Genomic DNA, 14,921 nt, shown 5'->3' with positions numbered 1-14,921 from the left:
AAAGCACGGGGGCCCTTCACCCCATACCTTATGCTTTCATGCTTGAGTGGACAGGCAGGGTGCAATTACTGCTGTCAGCAATTGATTATCTGTTTGCCTGTTATTCTCTTATTGTAGACATTTATTGTACATCAAATGTTTCACATGCAATTCAATTTCAAGTCAATACAAACAACAAATCCCAATTGCTGCTTTTTCCTGGTTATCTCGAATCTGTTAACCATTTACATTATGCTTTATGTTAATTTACTCTCACACTCTGTACGTTTGATTACTTTCATTCCATGGTATTGTATTTGAGGAGGTGTGCATTCGCACAAAAGCTCATATACCTTGAATAAAACTTTGTTGGTCTTAAACTGGACTCTAAATTTGTTTTGCTGCTTCAGACCAACATGGCTACCCACTTGAATCCATATTCAAATTAGGTGTTGTATTGTGAGTGAAGAGTTATTTAAGATGGTGGTGAAGGCAAAGATTGATGGCATGAACATAAGCTGTTAGGACATTACATAACGGACTCTCAAAAAAAATTGCACTTTATGAACTGACCTGTGATCCACTCAGCTTTAACAAATGAATACCCTCAGTGGCTGGTGGCTAGGAAACCACACAGTATTGCTAGAAGTTCTAATGGTTCCTGTCAATACAAGGCCAGATGAAGACACATGGCCTTTTCCATAATTGTTTTGACCTTTGAGGGAGGACTTACCACCGGGCCACTTGCTGCCATCCAACTGGCATGACACATTTATGAGTGCCTGCTTGACAGTTCAACAGCAGCCACCCCATGAAAGCCATTGTGGTGTAGTTGTTAAGGGGGGGGGGCGGTTAAATACCCATTCTGCCATAGAAGCTCACAATGGCCCATTATGCACGGCCGCTGAAACGGCGATTTCGGGTCACATGGAAAGTGCGGAGGGGGAAGAAGCGAAGCAAACCGCTTATGCATGGAACGGGACACAACAGCGGCAAAACCCAGAGTAACCGATTATGCACGCAGCGATCCCAGCACCGCTTCTGGTTGCGCCCTGGTCACCCGGAAGCTGCGCTTTCTTCCGCGTTTCGCTAACGCGGCTTTATCGGCAGCATGCACCAAAGCTGCGGCCGGTTGCAGCCGGCACCGTGCGTTATCGGTGATTTTAGTTGCCACCATTCCACTCCAAATGTGCGCCCTCCCCCCGTGCATAATGGGCCTTGGTGATGTTGGGCTATTCACACACTTAATAGCCTGACCTACTTGACAAAGTTGTTGTGAAGATAAAATGAAAGAAAATGAAGTAAACGGCTTTGAGTCCACATTGTGGAGAAAGGTGGGGGTATCAACATAGCACAAATAATACATTTGATGAGAGCAGAGAAAATGTTGGTGGTTAGGTTAGGTGAGAATGAAACAGGGGTAAACAGTGATATGGGTACTGTCAGAAAGAGGAAAATGTAGGGAGGGGGAAATTATGTAGCCTCTCAAGTTCTCGAAGGTTCCCCACTATGCAGCTGGGCCCAGGTTGGCTGTTTCTGTGCAACTTGGACAAAGTTTTCTTATACATAGGTGGCTTGGAGGAGGGAAAGCTGAAAATGGGAGTTGCTGGGGAGTGGAGAAGGAGGCAGGGAAATGGGAGACACTTTAGGATCGGCCAGGGAAGAAAAAGACAAAATGATGAGGGGAAGGGAAATAAGATGTCTCCACAAGTCTTTGCAAGTCCTGTCTTGTAATTTGCAAAGAGTCATTGCTATTTTATCTTCGCCTCAACCAAAAGAAGAGGGCCTATGATGTGCATTTGATTGTAGAGGTGTTGCTTATTACTGTACAGAAGAACCAGCCCAAATATAAGGAATTCTGTAGACTCAGTAGAGCAGCAGTACGTGAAATCATTACTACCTACATTATTTTACAGATTGATGAGGTCATTGGGTAGATGGTAAAATAAAGCATCAGACTGCCCAAAATAGTTCCCTGATCTTGTCAGAGAAGCACCAATCTGAAAACTTGCAAGGACATAACAAACATTTGTATGAAATTGAATTAATTGTCCTGTCTAGTGTATTAAGGTTATCACAGCCACCTGATTTGTGTCCAAGCAAGCTGCTTTGGAGGAAGATTTCAAACATGGTTAAGATAATAATTGCTTTCTTACTTTGGGTGACTTTATCGGACAAATAATTTCATATCAAAGCTGTGACTAACCTCTCTCTTCTTTATTTTGCTGTTCTATGAAGGACATCCAGTGCAGATTGATGGACAAGTTAGCTGAATCCAAAATGTCAAATGTTGTATATTTCTGTTCAACTTGGAACATTTATGTAATGTGGGGCAGGTATTTTATCACTTCAGAAAGGTGTCTTTTAAAAGATATTCTAGTATACTGAATTTCAATTAAATTACTTGGAATTATAAAATGTGTGCAAAAGAACTACTTCAATCGTTTAAAGAAATGTATTTCACTCCTATCATACAGTCATTTACAAATGAGGTCATGGAATCACTGGCTTGATCAGAAAGGGCTTTTTTGTTTGCTGCAAGCAACAGTAAACTTTGCATTGGTTAGAGCAAATGGCCATAGTACATATGTAGATAGATTCCACATGCTGGTGGCATACAGCTCAAAATCCTTAAGGGATATTAATTCATTTTGCAATAGGCAAGCTGCTTTCATACTGAAGTCTGTATTTACATATTACACACGACCATTTCTTTGACCGCAGAAACAAAACTTTTAAAGCATAAAATTTAATCTTTTGGCACCAATTGTTACCATTTTGGGGGCAGATATCAAATTACTTGTCTAAAAGAATGTTGATTTTGTACTGGCAATTCATTGTTAGTGTTATTCATTGCCCAGAGAAGCATCACTGGAAGGTTTGAGAATGATCCCCATTCCCTATTTGTTACTTCTGGCATGCACCATGTAGTTATTGTCACTGGCTGCAAATGATGAAATCAGAGACAGTTGTTTACACATCATGTTCTCCAATTAGTAAGGAAGAGTGTTTCATGGGCTATGTGTAGGTCTGGAATTAACAGTATTTTTTTTCTTGGCCACAAAATACCAGGATACTGTAAGGATAATCTTGCTTGATTAATCTGCAATCCATTTAGTCCAGTATTGTCTCTAGACATTGCAGGATGCCAGAGAAAGCTAGCCATCTCCAGGTGAGTTAAGGGTAGTTGTTTGGATTGGTTTTGAGGCAATCAGGAAATGTGGAAAGATGCTGTCTCTGAAGATGTCAATGGCTTAATTTTGGACCTCATAACATTCTTCTATATGGCAGTTGCTGCCATGAATATCAGTTGGCTTCAGCAAAAAGCTTCTTGATGGATTGGTGCCCTTTTCAGTAAGTCTTATGCATGTTTGACTTGAAATCTAAAGATGTTATAGCCATGAAGTGAAATACAAAAGTCAAAGGAACTTAAATGTCCTTCCTGCCACAAAGACCATCCTTCCCAGCAGCATCTCATTTTAATGAAGAAATAAAGCCATGTGACAAAGAGAGACCAATAAAATAATGCTTAACCTGTGTAGCTTTGTGTATAGGTGTTTATAATATTTATTTATTTTATATTTACCGCCCTCCCCTGAGGCTCAGGGCGGTTTATGTGGAACGTAAAAATTGATACATGGAAATTAGTTTTTCCATAACATGTAAATTATTACAATAATAATAAACATTAGTAACTATAACAGAGGTAACGGATTGTAATAGTGCAAACAGGCCCAGGGGCAGAATGCATGGGTGGATTTCTGCAGGGCTGGGAGCAGGGGCCCTGTAGATGTTGCTGGTATTTATTGGTCTCAACCAAATGCCTGGTGTTGATGCTATACATTAAGAAGCTGTGTTCTCATAATCTGCTCTTGTAAGAAGAAAAATGTCTTCTCCAGAAGAGTGTAAGTTATGCTTCCTATAGCCCCATCTAGCTGCTCTTAGGTCTGCATTGCTACAGTCAACCATGAATTCTTGCTAATGGCTACTGTGAAGAAATTATTTTATAACTTAGTGGAGCTTGTGGAGAAAGAATTGCTGGAACATCTTTCGGTAGCTTGCTGCAGAAACTTTTCTATTCTTGACAGGCATCCCTGACATATTATTTATGTCATCCTCGCACTTACAGTCATATTGCATGGAGTCATCCATATGACTGTTACTGGTATAACAGTTACATACTTATTTATTTGTTGGATTTTTATACCGCTGCTCCTAGCAAGCTGGCTCATGGCAGTTCAGAATAAAATGTACCATAAAACATAATAAAACATGATCCAAATCCTAAAAACATCTGTACACCGCCGACGCCACGGACTATATAAAAGAGTAAGGGGTTGTGGGGAGGAGTTAGGGCGGGACCAGTCCGGGATAAAAACTCGGAGGCGTCCAATCAGGAGCCGCAAAGCGGCTCATGATTGGGCCCCTCCGAGTGCCACTCGAGGGCCAAGTGGCCCACCACTCCGATTCTCAGCCCCAGCAACTGCGAGCCACGCACAGCGCGGCTCGCAGTTGCTCCCGGCCTGATGCGGCGAGAGGCGCAAAGCGCCTCTCGCCGCGTCAGCTGGCTACCCGAGGGAGCCCCCGGCAGTCGCGCAGAGCGCGGCTGCCGGGGGCTCCCTGCCTGGCGGCCTGACGCGGAGAGAGGCGCTTTGCGCCTCTCGCCGCATCAGGCCGCTGCCACACAAAGACCCCAGCAGTCGCGCGGAGCGCGGCTGCCGAGGGCTCCCTCGGGCAGCGGCCTGACGCAGCGAGAGGCGCGGGCCGCTGCCATACAAAGACCCCGGCAGTCGCGCGGAGCGCGGCTGCCAGGCCCTCCCTGCCTCCCCCGCCGCCGCTCGCAGGAGGGAGCCGCCACGGAGAGCCGTCGCCGCGGGACACAACAAACTGTAAGTGCCTAGAGCCCGCTGTATCCCTTCTACAGCGGGCTATATTTCTAGTTAACAAAATTGCTAACAATCCCTACAGCACATAACAGATAACATGGCAGTATTGCGAAATTATTATGATCTAGACCTAATACATTTTGATCTAACAGGTCTTCATCAGAGGTCAATTTTCAACAAGGTGAAAAAAAACTTATTTGGTCTGGTTTGGGTAGTACAGTCCTGCAAGGTGTTCGTATTAGCAGAATACTCAGCCAGCATATATCTTATTCCTCTCCTGGGTATTGGAGATACCCACTGTATGCTTCTCCAAAAAAGGTGGACCTTATAATGTGTGATTGACCTCTGTTGGATTGAAATGTGTTAGATCTAGATCTTAACAATTTGGCAATACTGGTGTACTTACTCAGATGTTTTATGTGTGCCAACTGATATTCTTCTGCTTGGAAATATTTGAGCTCTAATAGTTTGTAGTTTTCTAAAACTGATTTAACCCTTAACTCTGGTTCTTGCCTATTTCTCAGGTTGGGTTCCTGTTACCTTTGTTACCTGTTAACTCTTTGGTAGACATCTGTCCTTCCATCAATATTCTGAACATTTCATTTTCTTTCTTCACTCCTCAAGTTCTCTATCGAAATAGGCTTCTTGGATCCCCTATCATGTTTCTGACTTGCTGGAATAGTCAAGCCTTGAGGTCTTGTTTAAAGAGAGCCTAATTGTGACTTGCTCCATTCTTTTTGAGCATTCTTGTCCACCAGATGACTATCTTTCTTGAGTTTATTAAAGTCCACCTTACACAAATCTCATATACCCATCTTGTTATGAAATTCCTTGGACCCCCATTTTAAAAGTAATTCTAGGAGGACATGGTCACTCCCCTCCCCCCCAGGTCCCCACCTCCTTCACTCCATCTACCACCTCTTGTGTGTAGGTCAGTATTAAGTGGAGTAAAGTGAGGTATGGCCAAGCCTCTTGCAGGTTCTTCCGCCATTTGATAAATGAAACTGTCAGCCAGGCAAGTCAGAAAGTTGTACAACTCTGGATGCTTACAGAGTCACTCATAAATACAAGGTCCTGATGCCTGGATATTTTTCCTGAGTGTTACATACAGCACTAATATGGAGGCGAATGGGGCAAGATCTGTTCTGTGAGCAAAGTGTGTGCTCTTAAGTTCTTTATATCAAACTCCCCCCCCCCCTGAAATTCCCATTGTGTGTTAAGATTCTGAAGCACAGTGCTTTCCTTTTACAGAATGGTAATCATAATAGTGTATTTCAATGGATGACTATGTAAGCAAAAAGATTATAAAAGAATCTTTTTAGTAAATTTGGTAGTAGTAATGGAGGGAAAGCCTGATTGCCTTAAGACCAGTGAGAAATACTGTTTATGCTTTTGAGATGTGTGCAGATTCTTTTGAGGCGTAATATCCAGGTAGGAGATTAGCATTTCTTCAGCCTGTTGGAATGAAGACAAGCTGTTTGGTATAGCTTGGCCTTGTCTTCTTCAAGAACTAGAACAGTTTAAGATGCTCATTTGAGCAGCTTGGCAGGTTCTTAATCCCTGTTTGAAGAGTAGATGACATTATTGATCTGTGTATTTTTTCATCCACCCAAGTTCAACCAGCACAAGAGAGAAGTGTCACTTATATGTCTCATTGAAATTGAAGTCACCTAACTCAAGTAATGTGTGAAAGCTCAGTAAGAAATTGTAATCAGTCACTACAAGTATTTTCAGTTGGGAAATTGACAAAAGGAACAATATTGTGCAGAGAAAGAACCTTAAGTATTTTGTTTTTTTCTACAGCTCTTAATGGTGCTCAAAGTCGAAACAGAAAGTTGCATCTGGTATTGTGTTGTCATGACAGTTATTTCTGATGTACATAAATATATACCCTAATGCTTCACAGTTTCCCTAAGAAAATTCACTGGTGCACACTGTGTACATCTATTCACATTGAAGTCACAATATGCATGGAGTACTATATAGTCAACTGAACAACATATCTGCTAGTAAGAGGAGAAACACTACAGAAAAAAGTCCTAGTTAATACAGTTCATTAATTGGCAACAGTGTGCAAATCCATTTTATTCCTGTTTATTTAATAATATATGGGTTATAGGTGTCTTAAGCCCATACAGAAGCTTTGAATAGCATAATGTAAACATTTTCCATATATACAAATCAACATGCTATAAAAATAATTACACAACAAACCTGTCAAGTCTGTTTTGCTTGATTTCTTCTTAAATGTCTTCTGAATTTAGCAGTTCCAACAGTTTGGCCGTTTAAAAACAAACCAAAAACCAGACTCATTTGTTTCAGAATCCGTGTAAGTTGTGAATGTAGATTCATGGTTGACTTGCAGTTTCTTCTATTGGCGGCAGAGTGTCCCACACGGGCGTTTTAATATGCTCAGGAAGCGTTTCTAATTTAGTCTAAAAGCAGAGGTAAATATTTACTAGTGGCTGCAATTTTTTAATGTACCTTGGAAAATACAGTTTATAGTTCCCAACTATTATCACTTCTACCCTTGTAGAGTTTACCACACACACAGAGTTTAAATGTGGCAGAAAAGGCATAATTTGCTGTTTAATTCTAAAAAGTGAGAATCAGTTACATTTTGTTTGAAAAATAGACTTGTTCAGTTAATGGATGAAAACCCAACTGGCTTTTTTGCCAATTAAAAAAAGGAAGGGGGGGTCCCTTTTGACCACTAAAAAGGCTTTATTAATGATCATGGGACCTAAATGGTCTGGGGACTATGGTATGACTATTGTGGAAAAAGTTTGCTGGATACAATGCATTATCAAACCATTATGAATATACACACTTAATATCAATATGTATACGCAATTCCTTAATTTTGTTTCAATACAGGAGAGCCCAAAGTCAACAGCTGTCCAGTGGTTCACTTCATCCACATTATGATTTTATGATAGTCCCAATCCTTTAATTAACCATTCACTCTTACAGCAGATTGGTATTTGCCACAACAAGCAAATACCACCCTTAACCACATTTAGTAAATTTAAGACCAATTCTAGGGCTTTTGAAATATGCTGAAATGATTCAGAAGTCAGCTACATTTTTATACTGCAGATTTATATTCTGTCAATACCTTTCTAACTTCCATAGCAACTCCCTCAGGTAAGTTTCGTTGGATGTATTCCAAATAGACATTGGCTGTGCTTCCAGTTAAATGCTTTAACTGAAAGAAAAATGACATTTCAGTTTTCAGATAAATTAGAAATTGTCTTTAGTTAACAGAACAAAGTTTGAGTCCAGTGGCACTTTTAAGACCAATTAAGTTTAATTCTGGGTATAAGCTTTTGTGTGCATACGCATTTCTGCAGATACATTCGGTTTCCCTCAAGCCCTACCTTGAAATAGAGCAGGAGTTAGTTACCAGAAAGCACTAATTAGAGTCAGGAGGCATACATAACTATGCAACAAGTATAGCTGAGATTGGATTAAAGGAATTGGTAAAACCTGTGAATGGCAGCAAATTAGCATACAAATACAAGAATTAAAGGGTGCAAGGAACCAAGTTTGAGTTAAGTGGCACCTCCAAGACCAACAAAGTTCAATTCTGGATATAAGCAAGAACTGAATGACTTAGCATGTGTAGACATTATATAATGCAGACTAGGAATTCTCAGTTCTATGGGTAGTGTCCAGCTCTCTAAGACAGGAGTAGCCAGCTGTTCTGGGACTATGGCTGACCTTAAGGTGATAGGAACAACTGATGCAGAGGGAGGAACCAAACCCAAAATAGCTGCTGTGGGAGGCTGAGACAATTATTTTGCTGGGATTGTGCTTTTCATATCCTGACATTACTCTTCCACCATTTTAAAATTAACAATGTTTAAAAATAACATCGCATAAACATTAAAAATATACACTGAGCTAGCTAAGAAACTCATCTGGCAGTATCTCTACTCATTTTACTGCATCTAACACAAGGAAAAGGAAATAAATCTGCTGCTTCTTTACTTGAGCTTATACATTGTTATACTGCACTATTACTTGTAACAACAACAGTTGGTGCTGAAGGGCTGGTGAGAGATCCCTGCGTCCAGAGATCCCAGCCAGATTTCCAATAGGGAGATAAATGATTTGGAAGATGATATTTTTAACTTGTAGCCAAATTATAAAAACAAATTAAAATTGTGAAAGTGTGATCACTTTAAATCTCAGGTGCAAGCATTGCATCCGTGCTTGTTTAGTCAGATGTAAGTCCCCATTACCTGCATAGGTAGATTACCTTACATAACTCTGTTAACATAATATATTATGAACATTAAAAACTCAAAGCGAAATCTGCATCACAATTTGATATGAGAAGATATATCAGAATCCCAGAAAAGTAATTACTGACTAGAATATAATGAGGGTGTAAAGAGCTTTTTAAAGAGAAGAAAACGGGGAGAAACAAAACACAGAAGAAACTGAAATGGTGGGGATATGTGAATAAAACCAGAAGAGCAGCATTCCATAGAGGCCTTTCTGCTTTTCTTCTTATTTGCCCATATCTCTGGCCAGTAAGATTGTTTGGGTCCTGGACTGTAGCAGCAGTACTCCACAGAAGGGCTTTTCTCTCCTCCTGTCCTAGCCAGTTTGTTTCTGTCCAGTGCTGCCAGCAGATTTGGCTTGAAATGGATTCGTTTTTATTTTCTTGAATGTGTCAATCAGCTTCCTCTCCTCCCAAGCACTGCTCTTGGGGGGGGGGGGGCTTTTCCCCTCCCACTCAGAACATCTGGCTTGCTTTCCTGGGCTGCAGCAGCACTCAGAACAAGAGCAAGCCAGCAAGTTTGTGCTGGAAGGGAAGGGCTTTTATTTCCACCCAGTCCTTGTTCTCCTCCTGAGCTGCAGCAGCACTTGGGGCAAAAATGTCCAGTCTTGGGCAGGAAAGGGGAGACCTCTCCTTCCCTCATTCTTGCAGCCAGCCGGCTTGGTCTGGACCTCAGCAATGCTGAGAATCACAAGAACTCCACTGGCTTATGTGGCCGAGGGCTTTTCTCTCTTCCCGTTCCCCCCTCCCCAGCTTGAATGGGGGTATTTGTTCAAGGTGGCCAAGCAGCTTGCTTTTGGTCACACTGAAGCAACATTTCAAAAATCTGTATTACCAGTCAAGAGCCCTGCTGTGCACAATGCCAAACATGGCCCCCGCCCACTTTCCTCACTCAGCAGATACCAGGTAAAATAGCCATGGTTGTCATGGTACTTACTCTGAGGGCTTCCTTCCTGTTTACACAGCCCTGCTTTTTTGTTATATGGTGACTTGCCCATGGCCTTGTCATTCCAGGATTAAAGCATAATCCTGCAGAAGGGCTCAAGTGTACAGAAACATTTTCTCATGCAATTAAATGTTTTTTCCCCTCTGAGAAAGATGCCTTCATACAACTATATTCAAGTGTACTAGAAATAAACAATTTAGTATCCATTGGAACTCTTAGTGATTGGTCTATAATTAAAAGGTATAAGATTAATTTCTCTAATTGGAAGTATACTTACCTCTAAACACCGGTAATGTGTTCTCATTTCATACTGAACCCTGTGCTTTTTGTAAATGTGCACTGATTTCAGAAGAGTGAATCGTTCAATCTTCTTTGGTGGCTCTTCTCTAAGAAAAAAACTGAGATTACCATTTGTTTCTGAATCTGCAGTAAACTGTTTGGCAAAGGGTGTTGAGAGAGGTGGAATGTTTCTCTTCCCTGAACTAATGGTGGAATTGCAGATTTTCCCCCTGTATGCTACTGCCTGTATGCTGAGAATTCAACAGTCTTTAAGCATGAGAACATCCTGTCAGCAAATGAAATTCTTATATCGACAGCAAAATGGTTGAAATCAGCAAGAGCACTGACTGAACTTTAATTTACAATATAGCAACTAGATTTTTTATTTAAAAAAGGATCATATATAAGACATCTGCCAGCTAGTCTCATTAAAATCAGCAGGCTCGGACTACAGTTGCTTCACAGGACTGCCAATTACCTCTGCCATCAGGAACATTTAACTATTTCCAATAAGGAAGCACATTCAAGTTGCAGCCAACTACACTATCCTCATGGGGCTTTCGAGACAAGAGAATGAGCAGAGGTGGTTTGCTATTGCTTTCCTCTGTATAGCTACTGTGGTTTTCCTGGTGGACACCCATTCAAGTACTAACAAGGGCTGAAATTTGTTATCTTCCAAACTCTGACAAGCTCAGGGGAGTCTGGACAATTCAGGCTGCTACCTTTAACTACTATCAAGGATAATATAACAAAACATTCTGACTTGCATATTCAGAAACTATTGCCTCACGTAGTTAACTAATCAAGTCATCCAAAAGAGGTAAATCCACAATCTCATATAGTACAGTCTTAATCTTTGCAAATCTTGGTAGATACTTTATAAATACCAATCTCTATTCCACCTAGAAGAAATATAGTATGTTTCTAGAATACTTTGGGCAATTCCATCTTGGTTTCACCATGTTAGTAGATCTATTATATTAGATTTTCCTTTTACTCCCTACTCTCAGGATTGTTCCATGTGATAAGGCACGTGATCACTGACTTGTGTGCTCTCCATTCCTCCTCCTCTCTCACACTGTCCAATTCAATTGTCTTCAACTGTGGAAGGGAGAAAAGGAGGGGAAGCACACAAGCCTTTCTCTTATTTATTTATTTATTTATTTATCATACTTCTATACCGTCCTCCCCGGAGGCTCAGGGCGGTTTACATTATAACAGAGAACAATACATAAAACAGTCTGTAAAACATGTATATCTTGCGAGTTCCTTGATGTAGCCTTAGGTAAGAATTACTCCACTCCAATAACTATCCTTCAATTACAGATCCGACTGCCCATTCGATAAAGTGAGACCAGTTAATGAATACTTACACCTTTTCTACAGAAATGCCAAGTTCTTTAGCAGCAAGTACTATGAAATATTCATAACTGTCCAACACAGTTCTGTCATGCCCTTTAACCAAAACAGCCAGTTTCTTATATAGAATGTCTGGCTCATCTAAAACAGATACCTAAATGTATAAACAAAGAGAAATAAGCAAGTTACCATTCATATTCTACAAACATGCCTTAAGATCTTATTTTTCAATTATTCAGTCCAAGTTAAGTTGTTATTCCCAGTTAAGTTAACTATAAAATATTAATATTATTATTAACTTTGCTAAATCCAAAGACAACAGTATTTGCATACATACTACTACTATATTAGAATATTATTATCTGCCTTTAATTGCTTGGGAAACCAGGTGGGCTAAAAACTGAAACATCACAATTCAAAAACTAGGTTCTCCAGTATTTTTAATCCCTGCTCTAGCCTCAAACTTACCAAAGAGTTTTCCTTGGGTTGTTGAATGCCTGTATGGGCTCCAGAAAACTGAAACCACATTAACTGCTTGCCTCTAAAACAATAAATCAATGAAAATGTATTTCAATTATTGTAATATCTGAAATACAAATATTTTGAAAATGAAGTTGTTAAATGGTAAACTTACTGGGGGAAATTGTATTGTTTTTGCGGAGTCCTGTTTACTAACAGAAAGTTTTCTGGCCCCTAGAAAACAAGAAATAAACATAATGATATTTGTTTTGTTCCTTTTATGCAATAAGATATAGCCTTCCAGTTACATGTTGAAAGTACCCCTACAAGATAATAAATCACTACAATGATCCCTTTATTAGCACCCACTCTTCACTAATCACAACTCCAGTTGGATGCCCTACACAAATTCTCTAGTACTACATCATTTCCAGACAAGTGGCAAGGGTCCATGAATTTTTATCTCCTTTATGGTTCCAAGTCTCAATAGGCTGCTGCTTACCTTCCACCCACCCAACTTGCCATTGTTTCCAGATGCTGCTAGGATCCCTTGTTAGTTTAAGCTTGTTAATTACATTGCCTAAAGCAATGAGACCTACCAAAGGCTGGGAGGGGCTCTTAAGTAAGGACAGCACATACTCCTGTACCAGCTGGTAATGATGCTTACAGAAATAGGTTACAGAGGCTCTCAACTTCTCAGTTGTTCAACATCCAAGAATTATTTGAATCCCTTAGCTTTCATTGGAAATATGCGTCTGTAACATGTTGCGGGGAGGGGTGGGGTGTGATCTGACAACAAGTAGATGGGACCTAAACGGAGCATTATTCTAAGTCCTTTGGTTGATCGTTCCCCCTCCCCCTTTAAAGTTTGGAAGAAAACGTGGTCTACGGCAGGAATGGCCTAGCTCCTCACACATTTATTTATTTTTAAAGCATAAATGCCCGAAGGAAGGGGGTGCGAAGGCACAAGTCTGTTCGGCAATCGGAAGGGGCTTCGGAGTCACTCACAGAGCTCCTTCCGAGTTCCGCCTTCCACCTCCGGACCCTCAGGCCGAAAAGCGCGCCCAGTTCTCTGCAGCGCATTATTCATCGCTTCGCCCGCCGCGCCATACTTACTTGCCGCCAGCGGTGCCACAAGCAGGCCAGTCCCCTCCGCGCCGCCATCTCGCCCACTCCGACGCCCCTTCTGACGGCAACTTCCTGCGGCCGCCACGACATCACCAAGCGCGGCCTCCGGCACGAACGCAGCCGCCGGGCGCGAGGGGGGGCGACTTCCTCTCCTCCCTCATAGGGTGGCCAACATGGGGCCCGACTCTATGGTTGCTTCTGGCAGCCGGGCAAAGAAGGAAGGAAGGAAGACGCTGACCTCGCCGACTTTCAGGGCCATGTCTAACAACATGACTCGCGTTTAGAACTGGAGGCGGGGGAATCGCGCGGGTCACTTCCGTGGGCTGAAGCGTGTCCTCCCCTCTGCCAAATGTGTCCACACACAAATGGGTGCGGCCGCGAACACACGAGTGTTTTCCCGCCCCAGCAATTAAAAGAGAAAGCCCCGCTCACCTATCTTATCCTTCCGGAACATGGGTCGGGCTACAAAGATCAGCCCTATCTTAGGGAGATCTGAGACTGCGTGGGGGTCTGGCATTGGCTTTGCAGGGTAGCCCACCGTGATCGCCATAACTGCTCGCCTTCCAGCAAATCGCCAGTTCAAGGGGCGACTGAGCTGCAAACTCTCAAGCCCTCTCACTGCCCACTACTTGCAGCATAGAGATTATGATGCTGATATACTTTATCGGGCTGGGCTAGTCACAGTTGGTAGAGCTGTTCTTGCAGAGCGATTCCCTCAGAGCTCTCTCAACCCCACCCACTTCACCGGGTATCTCTTGTGGCGTGAGGAAGGGAAAGGGGCTTGGCAGCAGCTTTGGGATTCCTTCGGGTAAGAAGCAGAAGAGAAGAGGAGTTCTATATGTTGCTTTTCTCTACCCGAAGTAGGCTCAAAGTGGCTTCCCTTTCCTCCCCCCACAACAGACACCCTGTGAGGTGGTGAGGCTGAGAGAGCCCTGATATCACTGCTCGGTCAGAACAGCTTTATCAGTGCTGTGGCGAGCCCAAGGTCACCCAGCTGGCTGCATGTGGGGGAGTGCAGAATCGAACCTGGCATGCCAGATTAGAAGTCCGCACTCCTAACCACTGCACCAAAGCGGGATATAAAAACTAACTCTTCTTATGTAAGCGTTACTATGTTAATATTTCTCAAGTATTGAAAACTTATTATAATAGTACCGTGTTGTAGATTAGAGTTTCCCTCTTTCATCATATGGACCATTCAAAACCGGACTTTAAAGAAAGACACGTTTATCACCACTCAAGAAAAAATGATTTTTGCTTATATCGTGATTTCAAATGGCACCCAAGATACAGACTCTTGCCTTCACCTCATGGTTGTAATACAAAAAATACAGGAAGCAACCCGAAAAGTAAGAATTTGACTGCTTGTGCCAAAACTTTTCAAGATAGTAGATGGTGGAATGAAAGGGAACCTTGTTGCCTGTGGGGTACGCTCATTGCTTTCCTTCAATTATTGACTCTGGACAAATAATTTTTGAAGTGCTCAAATTCTTACATTTGGTTTGACTATAGCCAATAGTGTGACATAAAATTAGTGTCTGCACTACAGCAACAATGGCTCATTTCACTTTGATACCTCTGCAAAAGGATTAAT

General features: G+C 41.8%; 1 protein-coding gene and 1 long non-coding RNA gene across 2 annotated transcripts in view; one reads left to right on the top strand and one right to left on the bottom strand.

Annotated features, from left to right (window-relative positions):
- Nucleotides 1-14,921, top strand: part of LOC143837808 (uncharacterized) — a 32,321-nt gene that overhangs the window by 495 nt on the left and 16,905 nt on the right. The window lies entirely within an intron of this gene.
- On the bottom strand, nt 6,944-13,477 carry MRPS10 (mitochondrial ribosomal protein S10). Its single transcript, XM_077338053.1, has 7 exons — nt 13,316-13,477; nt 12,375-12,433; nt 12,209-12,281; nt 11,755-11,894; nt 10,380-10,488; nt 7,984-8,073; nt 6,944-7,300 (listed from the first exon to the last, which is right to left on the bottom strand). Exons 1-7 carry the CDS (start codon nt 13,415-13,417, stop codon nt 7,214-7,216), a joined length of 660 nt encoding a protein of 219 aa, XP_077194168.1. The 5' UTR covers nt 13,418-13,477; the 3' UTR covers nt 6,944-7,213.

This window comes from Paroedura picta, chromosome 1, assembly GCF_049243985.1.
Source record: "Paroedura picta isolate Pp20150507F chromosome 1, Ppicta_v3.0, whole genome shotgun sequence".
NCBI classification, from domain to species: Eukaryota; Metazoa; Chordata; class Lepidosauria; order Squamata; family Gekkonidae; genus Paroedura; species Paroedura picta.
Note: the sequence above shows the minus strand (reverse complement) of the source record. Positions and strands in the feature narration are given on the sequence as shown.